We start from the raw sequence: 13577 nt of genomic DNA on the forward strand, positions 1-13577 counted from the left end.
GGGGGCCCGGCTGTGCCGGGGAGGAGGGAGCCTCGGCGGTGACTAATCGCTCCGCCAGCGGCTGTCTGTGGCACCGGCGAGGGCAGGCAGAGGGTTTTCCTTCACCGTGCAGCTGCCTCTGCATTCCCTTTTCGGGAGCGAGAGCGGCTCCCCGCCGGGCTCGGGGGCTCCCGGGCGGATGTTGGAAAGATCCCAAGCATCTTTCCGGCGATGCCGCCGCTGCGGATCTCTCTGCTGCCGCAGCCTTCGCTGCTCTCTGCCTTGCACAGCCGCGGGGGAACTTTTTATTTTTTTTTTTTTCCCAAGGAAATCACATTCCCGGGGTTTCAAGGTCCGTGAAGGGGAGGTTGGTGTTTTGGTGCTCCTCGGATGAGCATCTCCAAATTTGGGCGAGCATCGTTAAATTTGGGTGCTGAGCCCCAAAACGAGTGTGTGGCCCTTAGCCGGGGAGCGGAGCAGAGGATCCAAACCCTCGGCCACCGCTCCAGTCCTGACTGAGACCTGACAAATGCCGGCACCACGAGCCCCACGCAAACATCGCTTCCCACATCCTCCCATTCCCTGTGGAAAACCCCAACTCCACGCAGCCAGCTGGATGAGGGGACCCCAATCACCCCAAAACTGCCCCCCTTGCCCGGAGCCAGGACACCTCCCTGGGGGATGTTATGAACAAAACAGCCTCGCTGGGACACTTCGGCTCGAGCTGGGTACTAACATTAAAATGTTAATTAGCTAATTGCTCCTGGGAATCACCTACACCCCCACCCACACTAGGATCGGGATGCAAAATAGACCAGTGGAACCATGGCAGGGGGTTTTGGGGATGAAAACACCCCTGAATGGAAGGCTGGGCACGGGGGAAGGGGCTGGATGGGTGCGCTGGTTGGGAAAAAGGGAATTACATCCCTGCTCTGTGTCTGACCTGCCACCACAACCTGCAGGGGACCGGACTGGGACAGCGACAGAGGGGGACACCGAGGGGTGGGACACGCGTGGCGGTGCCAGCCTGGCCACGCTGCCCACTCCGCGGGGACACCGAGGTTTTCCCCAGCCTTTGCCAGGGCGAGGGGGGCAGCGGGCCCGGCCCGGCCTCGCCCCCGCTCCCCGGGGAGGCGAGCAGGGGGCCGGCAGCCGCCCCCCGCCACCGCCGTGGGCAGCGGCAGGATGTGCTGTCCCTCCCCTGCACTTCCCAGCGAGCACTTTACATAACTTCTGCTGCTTAGTCACAGCTTCGACTCCTTTTTTTTTTTTTTTTTTTTATCCCTTTCCCTTTTTTTTTTTTTTTTTTTTTTTTGGAGCGATTTTCTCAGCCGCATCAGAGCGCGAGTCATTTCGGCAAGGGAAGTCCCTTCCTTTCTTCCGTTCCCTTGGTAACTGCACAAATTTGCTCTTCAAATGATTCATGACCGGGGTGCTGTAGGAGTTCCCTCCTCCAACACAAATCGCTCCCACACAACCACACATGCCCGATTAATCATTGATCCGTGTCTCTTCCGCAAGGTACGCCCGGCTCCAGCGCTCTCCTCCGGCCACCGGGATGCTCCCGAGGGCCCTGGATGCTCACGGGTGTCCCCAAGCTGGAAGAAATCCCATCCCCGGACAGGTTTTACAGGCTGTAAATGAAATATTCCCGTGGTAGTGGGATGGGCTGGTGACAGGAGCCAGCGATGGGATTGGAGCTCAGCGCTGCTGGTGGTGATGGATAAACCTTCCCTCAACTCCCAGCTGCTTCAGCTTTACTCAGGAGCTGAGTTTTGATTCCATCCCAAACTTCCTCAGGTTCAACAGAGGGGAAAACTGAAAAGGCAGAGGGTCACCCCCTCGCCGTGACCGTGTTGGAGGGGTTGAGCAGAAAAAAAAAGCCAGAAAAGAGCTAGAAAAAAAACCCAGAAAAGTCCTTTTTGTACCCCTGGTACAAAAAGCCGAGCATCATCCCAGGGCCACGGTGCTCCTCACACACCTGGACCTGCTTGGGATGGAACTGGGGGCCTGGCTGCCAGGAATACCTCAGCTAGAAAATAAAATTAATCTGTGAAATCTCTCCCTGCTGTTTTTATTTTTTGGGGGTTTTTTTGATAGGTTTTATCTGATTTATTCTCTCCTCGTTAAGAGGAGCTAATTAACAAACCATCGTTTAAATAAACAGCAGCCAGAGTGTTTGTAACCTTGGCTTTATTGAATTGTGACAAATTAGTAGCCTCTGCATGTTAAATGAAACAGAAGCATAAAGGGAAAAAAAAAACCCCTGAATTCCCACCTGGATAACGATCCTTGCTGTGGACATGGAGCAACTCTTGGCCAGTGTGGAAAAATGTCAAATAACCCCAAAACCTGGCAGCTTTTTGGGTGTTGAATACTTCAGCGCTGCTGAATTCCCCCTGAATTCATCCCTAGGGAATGGCAGGGTCGGGATCAGCTGTGGGACAAGGCTGGGGTGTGGATAAAGCCCCTCAGGGCCATCGTTAACATCACGGTTATTAGGATTATTTAGGATAAAAATCCTACAAGGCACCTCTGTGCTAAGCCGGGCATCCCGCAGGGAGCAGCATTCCCAAGGGTTGTGCGTCCCAGGCCAGCCCTACCCTCCCTCCCAGAAAGAAGGGAGATTTTGGGATGTTTTCCCCCTTTTTCTGACTTTCCAAAGGGTAGAACCAACACTCTCCATCCTCCCTGTCCCTGCTGCATCCAGGCTGTGGGATGGCCGTTCCCAAAATTCAGCAGAGCTGCTGCTGGTCCCTCGGGTGCTTCCAGCTCCGGTTGTCCCGGTGGGAATTGTCCTGCACAGCTCCCTGCAGGGGCTTTGGGAGCGCAATTACCTGGGAGCGTTAATTACACTCCAGGTGAGCACAAAGCTCCTTGGGGTGCCGGGATTTGCAGGGATGCTGCAGTGGGATTAACCCTCGGCATCCCAGGACACAAATTCCCTCTGGACAGAGCACCCCAGCACTGGTGGAATGATGGAATGATGGAATTGTTTGGGTTGGAAAAACCCTCTGAGATCATCGAGTCCAACCAACCCCACCAGCACTGCCAGGGCCAGCACCAAACCACGTCCCCAAGTGCCACATCCACATCCACATGGCTTTAAAATCCCTGCTGGAACAGTGACCCCGCCACTGCCCTGGGCTGGACAACCTCCACAGGGAAGAAATCTTCCCAAGATCCAACCTAAACCTCTCCTGGCACAACTCCTGTCGTGTCGTTCGATACCCGGGAGAAGAAAATGATCCGTGCCAGCCCACAAGTTCCTTCCAGGCACAGAATCTCCTTTCAAACATCTCTCAGGATGAGAAATTCATGGAATCAAGAATGGTTCGGGTGGGAAGGGACCTGAAATCTCATCCCGTTCCATGGGCAGGGACATCTTCCACTGGCCCAGGTTGCTCCAAATCCTGTCCAACCTAACCTTGGACACTTCCAGGGATCCAAGGGCAGCCACAGCTTCTCTGAGAAACCCAAGGCCTCATGGGGAAGAATTCCTTCCACAGGAGCTTGGAGAGCAAAGAAATTTCCCCCTGAGCGGCACTTTCTCTACTTATTTTGTTTTTTTTTTCCTTTTTTTTTTTTTTCCTAATTTCTTTTATTAATAAAGGCTTCATTAATGAGCAGCGACAGAAACTCACACCAGGGAACTGAGTATTCCGAGGAGCCAAGTCATCAATTAAACCAACATTTCCCTCTGTTCTTTCCCTTTCAAGCCCTCGGCTTCATCACCAAAAAGCAGAGTCGAGAGGGCTCCAGCGAGGAGGAACAATAGCAGGGCACCAACTCCTACATCTGCCCCTTCTCCCCCGCGGCGAGGAGGGGACCAGCGATCCCACAAATCCATGGATCTCTGGGAATCGTGGCTGCTGCATGGCACAGGCAAGGAAAGCTGCCCAAACAGCTCCAGCAGCTCCCAAAATGTGGCACCCCCCCGTCTGCAGGGTACCAAAACCTGATTTTTTTGCCCGCCTTGCATCAATTAACGATGAAAAATCATCCCTCGCCCTGACTTTTTTCTCCTGCTGCCACGAGTGCCAGGCAGAAGTGTCCCCAAGGTGTCCCTACAACTCTTCACCCAGCAGCAGTGAGCATTGAACAGCTGATCTCTCGGATTTTTGGTAAATCCATCACTCTGGAGAGGCCGGAGCCTCACTCCACGTGCGCCAGAGGAAAAGTTTCCCGCGGAGCACACGGGATGGGGACGGGTTCAGGGACAGGACCACGGGACGGGGACGGATTCGGGGACAGGGCCACGGGACGGGGACGGGTTCAGGGGACAGGGCCATGGGATGGGGACGGGTTCAGGGGACAGGGCCACGGGACGGGGACGGATTCGGGGACAGGGCCACGGGATGGGGACAGGTTCGGGGACAGGAACATGGGATGGGGACGGATTCGGGGACAGGGCCACGGGATGGGGACGGGTTCAGGGGACAGGGCCACGGGATGGGGACGGGTTCAGGGGACAGGACCACGGGACAGGTTCAGGGACAGGGCCATGGGACGGGGACGGGTTCGGGGACAGGGCCACGGGACAGGTTCAGGGGACAGGGCCACGGGACGGGTTCAGGGGACAGGGCCACGGGACGGGTTCAGGGGACAGGGCCACGGGACAGGTTCAGGGGACAGGGCCACGGGACGGGTTCGGGGACAGGGCCACGGGACGGGGACGGGTTCGGGGACAGGGCCACGGGATGGGGACGGGTTTGGGGACAGGGCCACGGGCGCGGCGAGCAGCCCGTGCCCTGCAGCTCCATCCCCATCCTTCCCTCGTGCAAAAACCCCATCATTTTGAAGGTTAATAAAGCCCTTGTTTGCTGAAGACAGCACCTGTTTCTATGGTGACACTTGCAACCCGGAGCCTGTTTATCAGCGGTGACAAGCGGGGACGACACCGGCGGCGCTGCCAGGACCTCCGGGGACGGCGGTGCCACCGTCCCCTGGCACCCAAACGTGCCAGCACCCATCCCTGGGATCCCCACTCTGCCCTACGGAGCCACCGGAGGGGTTGGAGCAGCGGGAAAGGCGGGGTGAGCCACGGGTGGGAACGGCTCTCCTTCGAAAACATCAGATCCGCCTCGCCTGTCCTGCGGCAGCGCCGTGCCTCAGTTTCCCCAGCGCCCTGCCCTGGGAAGGGCTCGGTGGCCGATGCCAGCAGAGCCCGGCGGGTCCCGCTCGGTTCCACCCTGGCGCAGGATTTCTCCCGGCTGGCAGAACCCGTTTCCATAACGACTTTCTGTTACAAACATATTTTGATAAAAATAAAGTTAAAGCGGCGAGGCTTTAGTGGAGTACAAATTTGCTGCTCTCGCCCTCCCCCTTCCTCCTCCCCGAGGAGGGGGAATAAAGACGGAAAGCTTTCCATTTGAAGGGCAGTATTTTCTCCCTTCTTTTTCTTTCCCCACTGAATACAAAATGGAAAACCTTGTTTACTGGAGATTCGCTGTAAACCGGTTCCGATTCTGCCTGGTTACCTGATGCTCTACAGTATGTACAGGATAATGTGATAAATTCATTTCCAATTCACTGCATTATCCTTTGAATATTTTAATGACTCATTGAATGGAGTAAAAAAAAAAAAAAAAAAAAAAGAGAGAGAGAAAAAAAAAGCTATTTCAAATGAACAATTATGCTGCATTAGAGTAAAGGCTGATTATATTTAAACACTGCTTCCATGGATAACGGGACATATCGACCTCCGCCTATAAGAGCTAATTTGGCTCTTATCTCTAAATAATTTTACACTGCAAATTACCATGAAAACCTAAAGGGCTTTAAAAACATTCATCAAAAGATATTATTCCACTTTGTAGCAACATTTCTATTTAAATTATTTTGAATAGGAGTGAAAGCATCTCTCTGTTTGACAATCGGAGCGGCGGCGGAGCAGCGGCTGATAAGGAACGGCGAGCGGCGCCGAGGGGTTGGGATGGTTCCATCCCAAAAACCCACCTGGGAGAGCAAAGCCCCAGCCAAACCCCAAAGCTGGTGGCGTGCCAAGGTACTGCAGCACCCAGGGGTGGCACTTGGTGCTGCTGGAGCTGCCTCCCTCCAAACTGGGGGATGGCAGAGCCGGGGTGATGCTGGAGGGATGCCAGAGGGACAGCAAGGGGTGCTGGGGGGAGGCTGGGGTGGCACCCAAGGGATGCTGGGGTGGCACCCAAAGGACGCTGGATTGGCACCCAAGGGATGCTGGGGTGACACCCAAGGGATGCTGGGGTGACTCCCAAGGGAGGCTGGGGTGACACCCAAAGGATGCTGGATTGGCACCCAAGGGATGCTGGGGTGACACCCAAGGGAGGCTGGGGTGACTCCCAAAGGATGCTGGATTGGCACCCAAGGGATGCTGGGGTGGCACCCAAAGGATGCTGGGGAAGCTGGGGTGGTACCAAGCACTGCTGGGTGATACTGGGGTGACACTGGGTGGCACTGGGGTGACACTGGGTGACACTGGGGTGATGTTGGGTGACACTGAGGTGGTACCAGGCTCTGCTGGGTGACACTGGGGTGACACTAGGGTGACACTGGGTGGCACTGAGGCGATGGCTCAGTGCTGGGGTGACACCAGGCGACACTGGGGTGACACTGGGGTGACACCGGGTGACACTGGGGCGACACTGGGGTGACACCGGGTGACACTGGGGTGACACTGGGTGACACTGGGGTGATACCGAGTGACACTGGGTGGTACTGGGGTGACACTGGGGAGACACTGGGGTGACACCGGGCGACACTGGGGTGACACTGGGGTGACACTGGGGTGACACTGGGGTGACACTGGGTGGTACTGGGGTGACACTGGGGAGACACTGGGGTGACACCGGGCGACACTGGGGTGACACTGGGGTGACACTGGGTGACACTGGGGCGACACTGGGGTGACACCGGGCGACACTGGGGTGACACTGGGGTGACACTGGGTGACACTGGGTGACACTGGGGTGACACCAGGTGACACTGGGGTGACACTGGGTGACACCGGGTGACACTGAGGTGACACCGGGTGACACCAGGGTGACACTGGGGTGACACTGGGTGACACCGGGTGACACTGGGTGGTACTGGGGTGACACTGGGGAGACACCGGGGTGACACTGGGTGGTACTGGGGTGACACCGGGTGACACTGGGGTGACACTGGGTGACACCAGGTGACACTGGGGTGACACCGGGTGACACTGGGGTGACACCAGGCCAGCAGCGGGCACGGGGCTCCGCCAGCCCCCGGCACGGCACCGGCCGCCCGGTCCCTGCCGGAGAAAAGCACCTCAAGCCCCTCTCTGCACCAAAGCAACAGACGGCGCCGTGGAAAGCTCCGCGGTTATTTTCGAGCCAGTGTGCAAATAAGGCTGTCAGCTGAAGCTGCTCGCAGCCAAGGCTTCCACATCCCCCCAGGATCTGCGTCTCAACGAGACACCAGCCGGTGTCCCAGTGAGCTCCTGGGCACGCTGTGCCCCTTCCCCGGCACCCTGGGGCTCTGCTCACACACCCCTGGACCCTCCTTGCTGCCCCAGGGAGAGCCAGGGAAGCCCACCCTGCCCAAAGCCTGTACAGACCCCTGACAATTCCTGTTCTGCTCTTTGCCCCTCTCTCCACATGGACACACAGAATAAAGAGCTGAACCATATTTTGGGGTAAGAGCCTCTTTTGGGAATCTTTGCCATCTCCTGATATTCCTCCCCTCACAGCCTCTGAGCTGCCTGATGTTCAGGGGCTGTGCGAGGGGGGGAACATCAATGTGGCTGAGCCCACCGGCCCCGCGCCCGCATTTGGGGCTGGGGGATCGGGGAAAATCCTCCCAGCCATGCCAGGACCCCCCACTGCACCCCCAGCCACGGGGACCCCGCTGAGGGGCTTTGCTCCCCGTGCCCTCACGGCGTGGGGATGATTTTTCGGTGGATTCTCGTGGATTTGTGGGATTTTTTGGGGGGATTTAGACGCGTTTCTGCGCGTGTAGAGGAGAGATACATATACACACACCCACGGGAGATAGAGGGGATATATTTATCCCATCATTATAGGGAGCATATCAATATATAGGTTTTATATAGAATATTGCAGGGAATCAGTGAATATCTCACGTCGGAAGGGAGCATCAAGAGCACTGAGGCCAAATCCCTACTTAGATATGTGTGTTTATATTTATAAATGTATTTATCTCGTGAGAAGAAAGCTTAAGGAATTGTTGGCGCTGGGATCCACCCCATCCCTGGCAAATAGGGAAAAACCTTTTCCTTCCCAAAAATCTCCTTTTTTCCCACCCTCTTTCGTGGCCTAACACAGAATTGTTGACCTTAGAGATCTCAAATGGCATCACTCAAACGCCAGGGGAAAAAAAAATCCCACCTTCCATTTGTGCCGGAGGTTTGAATCCCCCATTTCCGTTCTTTGCTTAAAGGATTTTGCACTCCAAAAATAAAATTAAAAAAAAGGAAAACCACAATAATTAGCAAGAGGGAACGGCTCCGAAGGATCTGTGTACAGAAGGAAACACAGGAGCTTGGGTTTGGTAAATATTAAAATTAATGAGAGACTTTCAGGACCCTGTTGTTAGAAATGCAGAAGGGTTTCTGTGAAGGATAAAAACACAAAAACAACACGAAAAAAAAATCCCAAGCCCTGTATACAAATTCCTGCAATTATTCCCGATGCTTCCTATTTTCCAGCCAATTACGGAATTCATGGAAAGTATTAATATCCTGTTTTAATTTGCTTAATATGCCCATTAACAATAAAAAGTCTAATTAAGGTATCTGTACAAAGAGCCCTCAGCAGTAATTTCAGAGAATAATAGAGGAGAACGACGCGATATTTCTTGTTAAATGCACGCTGCAAATTAATTGATATCTTAATTAGGCTTTAGTACACAGATTATCAGTTAGAGATTGATTTAGGGCTGCAACATCTCATTTTTGAACACATAAAAACAAGCAGGAGGGGGGGAATAAAACTGATTTTCCAAAATATTTCTGGGAGCAAAGCCTTGACACTCCGGGACAGGGGAAGGACTCATCCCATGGACACAGTGCTGGGAAACGCCCAAATTCATCCCAAACTCATTTCCCCCCTTGTTTTCTCACTGAATTCAAACCATTTTTAATACAAAAAAACCCCCCCAAAAAACCTAAAAAATGAGAAAAGCAATCGAGATTTTTCACCAAACCCACTCTTTTTAAGCTCAAAACCCAACCAGCAGCAGGAGCTGCTTGGAAGGACGCGTTGTCTCCGCGGAGAAAACCGGCGGTGGGGAATTGGCAAAGTGGTTTTTTTGGTTTTTTTGTTTTGTTTTTATTTTTTTCCCAGCATTTCCTTAGGAGAAGGAGGAAAAAAAAAACCAAAAAATCCCCAAAAAGCCAAGCAGCAATATTTTTGGACCAGCCTGGCTCTTTATAGCCTGAGGAAGCACTTCCCTACCTACACGCCCAGCAGCATTTCCATTTCTCTGGCAAACGCTCCGGGGTTTCACCGGGAGGAGTTGGCATCCCATGGGAATCCAGCCTTCCCTGGGTGCTGGGGGAGGAGCCAGGGAATCACCAGGATGCCATGGAATCACCAGGATGTTATGGAATCACCAGGATGTCATGGATTCACCAGGATTCCATGGAATCACCAGGATGTTATGGAATCACCAGGATGAATGGATTCACCAGGATGCCATGGAATCCCCAGGATGCCATGGAATCACCAGGATGCCAGGGAATCACCAGGATGTCATGGACTCACCAGGATTCCATGGAATCACCAGGATGATATGGAATCACCAGGATTCCATGGACTCACCAGGATGTCATGGATTCACCAGGATGTTATGGAATCACCAGGATTCCATGGAATCACCAGGATGTCATGGATTCACCAGGATTCCATGGATTCACCAGGATGTCATGGACTCACCAGGATGTCATGGAATCACCAGGATGTCATGGATTCACCAGGATTCCATGGAATCACCAGGATGCCAGGGAATCACCAGGATTCCATGGATTCACCAGGATGTCATGGACTCACCAGGATGTCATGGAATCACCAGGATGCCATGGAATCACCAGGATGTCATGGAATCACCAGGATGCCAGGGAATCACCACGATTCCATGGATTCACCAGGATTCCATGGAATCACCAGGATGCCAGGGAATCACCAGGATTCCATGGATTCACCATGATTCCATGGATTCACCAGGATGTCATGGATTCACCAGGATGTCATGGACTCACCAGGACTCCAGGGACTCACCAGGATTCCATGGAATCACCAGGATGCCATGGAATCACCAGGATGATATGGAATCACCACGATTCCATGGACTCACCAGGATGTCATGGAATCACCAGGATGAATGGATTCACCAGAATTCCATGGATTCACCAGGATGCCAGGGAATCACCAGGATTCCATGGATTCACCAGGATGCCAGGGAATCACCAGGATTCCATGGATTCACCAGGATGCCAGGGAATCACCAGGATTCCATGGACTCACCAGGATGTCATGGATTCACCAGGACGTCATGGAATCACCAGGATTCCATGGAATCACCAGGATGTTATGGAATCACCAGGATGCCAGGGAATCACCACGATTCCATGGACTCACCAGGATGTCATGGATTCACCAGGATGTCATGGAATCTCCAGGATTCCATGGAATCTCCAGGACTCCAGGGACTCACCAGGATGTCGCTGACCAGCCAGTGCCTCCAGAAACGGTGCCGGGGGTTGGCTCTGTTGGGAGAGTCGGGGTCCACCATCACCAGGACGTATTTCTTGTTCTGCAAGAGAGGAGAGGAGGATGCTCAAAAAGCTCCCAAATCCACATTTTTCCACTCTTTCCCAGCAGGAGCACTCTGGTATCACCCCAGAGGTGAGCAAGGAATGAGCACCAAGGGATGCCACAAACTGAGCATGATCATCCTTTGTACCTTCTTTTTTCTTATTTTTCCTTTTTTCTTTCTTTCTTCTTCGTATTATATAGAATTATTATTCTATATAATAAAAATAATAACTTAATAAAGGTTTTTTTTTCCTTTATTATTAAGCTTTAACCCACTTAACTCTATTCTCAATCACGTTCCGCAACATTCAATTAAAAGATTACATTTTCATCAAGACACTGACATTATACCAGTATCAAACCGTAACAGTGATTTAATCCCAAACCTTTCCAGAGGAAAAACGTAGGTTTTGCCTCCTCCAAAGAAAAGGCAGCAAGGAGAATTCCCTCTGCTTCTCACCACATCCCACTGAGGCGCAGCATTGCAGCCACTCTGGAATTTTTGGGGATCCAGACTTGGTTTGGGACAAGCTGGGTATCCCATCCTCCATGAGGGTGGCTGTGGGCAGCCAAATTCTACCCCAAAATAACCAAAATAACCAAAATGTGTTCCCGGGATGCTGCAGCAAGCAGCACCTGGGGGTCAGGTACCTCTCCTGGGTGATGGAATTGGGCAAAGAGCGCTGGGATTTATGGATCACACTGGTTTGACCTCACAGCCCACCCCAGGTCCCCACTGAGGGTGCCCAGCACCCAAAGGTGCCGCCAGCACAGAGCCCACGTGGATATTTTGGTCGGCAGAGGATGGAGCTGGGTTGGAAGTGACCTCTGGAGGGAAAACCTGCTGATCTCCAGGGATTTGGCAGCACCTCAGGCAGCAGATTATCCCGCAAGCTCGCGGATTAAGGGATCTGTATCCCAATAAAACCCCCAGGTGGGTCCGTCAGGGTGCCAGCCGTGCCAGGGCTGGGCTGTGACCAACAGCCCTGGGATTTAGCCCTGCAATTCCCACTGGAATTCTCTGGAGCTCTGTGGCTGCCTCCCCTGCCCCGTGAAGCCGGGCAGGGATTGGCACAGCGAGGCTCCTGGGGCTGGCTCAATATTTTTGCTCCGTTTCCCAACCTCTGGCCGGGGTAAAGAGGCAAAAACCTCCTGGGGTGATGCCAAAGCCTGTGCCCTCGTCCCTTGGCATCCCACCTTGGCATCCCACCTTGGCATCCCACCTCCTCATAAACCTCTTGAAGACCCCACCTCTGCAGGGAGCGCCATTTTTAACCCGAAAATGTGGATTTCAACCTATTCATCTTGCAGAGAAAATCCCAAATTCTTTCAGACCGCTCCGCCCGGCCTCTGCCCGGTTCCATAAATCCCTGGCATCATCCAGGGTGGGGGAATTACGAGGAGCCTGCAGATGTGAGCGTGGGAAAGGGGCTGTGGTGGCGTCACCACGCGAGGCTGAAGGTCAGGACCTCGAGGCTGAGCCACCACCACCATCCCCACCACGCTCCCAGCTGCAGCCGGCTGAAAAAAAACCCAAAAAAACAACAACAAAAAAAAAAAAATAGGGGGAAGAAGCAGCAAAATTCCTTAACAGCGTTTAATAGGAAGGAAGAAGAGGAGGAGGAGGGGAGGGGGAGAAGAAGCCCGACAACCCAAAAACCCTGCGCTGGAAGTGTGAAGGAATTTGAGCTCTAACTTTGGGGAGGGTGCGGAGCCGAGCTCGGCGTTTCTGAATCTCTCGGCTCCGCTCGGAGCCCAGCTGGTGGGAACAGAACGTGTAGTCATGGGACTGTCATCGTGTGCTGTCCAGGTTAACATGTAGCATTTCTATTACTATTAACAGACTTTCTGCTCCTCACTCCATCTGTTCTTCGAAATAATTGCAGTTGTACAGACCATGCCTTCGCTCCAGGCAGGCTCTGGGGAGAGGATAGTGTTTTTATGCAAAAAAAAAAAAAATTATTAAAAAAATATAAAAAAAAAAAGGAAAAAAAATGGGGAGGGAGAAAAAAAAAGTGTTAAAAAATAACAGCAAACACGAGAATAGAGTGCAAGTGAAGCTAACAGCAGGCTTGGAATTGGGGACAGATTGTGGCCTAGAAAGGTGACAGCGCACGGCAGGGCCAGACCCCGGTGGGGACAGGAGCTGGGGTCAGTGCCCTGAGCCGGGCTGGCCCCGGGGGATTTTTCTCTCTCCTCACCTGCCTAAGAGCCACAATCCCTCACCTTCCACCTAAAGATAGCAAAGCCCGAGCCGAGCCGAGTTAATCCGGGCTGCTCATCCCGCGCCGCTCCCAAGGCTGCCGCAGCCCCCAGAGCCACCCCAAAACCCCCTGTGAGACATCCCTGGGCAGTGCCGGGCACCCCAAACACGGCGAGGATGTTTTTGAGCTGCTGGCAAAGGGCAGAGCAGCCCAAGTGTGGTGATTTTGGGGGTTTTGTATGCTGAAATCCCTCCTCGACACAGGCTAACAGCATTAGCTGCTGTCAGGGCTGCAGACGGGAGCCAGCCCCGAGTGACTCGGGAGCTGCTCGGCTTTGCAAGCAGGAGCCAGCCCCAGGGATTTTGGGAGAGGAGGAAAAGTGGCTTTAAATCAGAAAATTCCTCTGGTGCACAAGAACAGGAGGCATCTTGCTGTGCAAAGGGGAGGGAGGAAGGGAGAAAGGGAAGAAAAAGCCGCTTTGGGATGCTGCGGATGAAAATTTTGGGGGGGAAAAAAGCAGCCCCAAAGTTTTGTCACTCATTCCTGCTTGGCCCAGGACACAGAGGAGCCGCTGGAGTGCAGGATCCAGAGTGTGGAATCCTGGAATGGTTTGGGT

At 53.5% G+C, this 13577-nt stretch overlaps 1 protein-coding gene across 1 annotated transcript in view; it reads right to left on the reverse strand.

Moving 5' to 3' along the window:
- Positions 1-13577, reverse strand: part of PEBP4 (phosphatidylethanolamine binding protein 4) — a 94702-nt gene that overhangs the window by 38510 nt on the left and 42615 nt on the right. The window contains exon 4 of the mRNA XM_077789246.2: positions 10657-10755. Within this exon, the coding sequence (XP_077645372.1) occupies positions 10657-10755 (99 nt within the window). The remainder of the gene's footprint in view (positions 1-10656; positions 10756-13577) is intronic.

The sequence above is a fragment of the Lonchura striata genome, chromosome 22 (assembly GCF_050655825.1).
Source record: "Lonchura striata isolate lonStrDom1 chromosome 22, ASM5065582v1, whole genome shotgun sequence".
Classification (NCBI taxonomy): domain Eukaryota; kingdom Metazoa; phylum Chordata; class Aves; order Passeriformes; family Estrildidae; genus Lonchura; species Lonchura striata.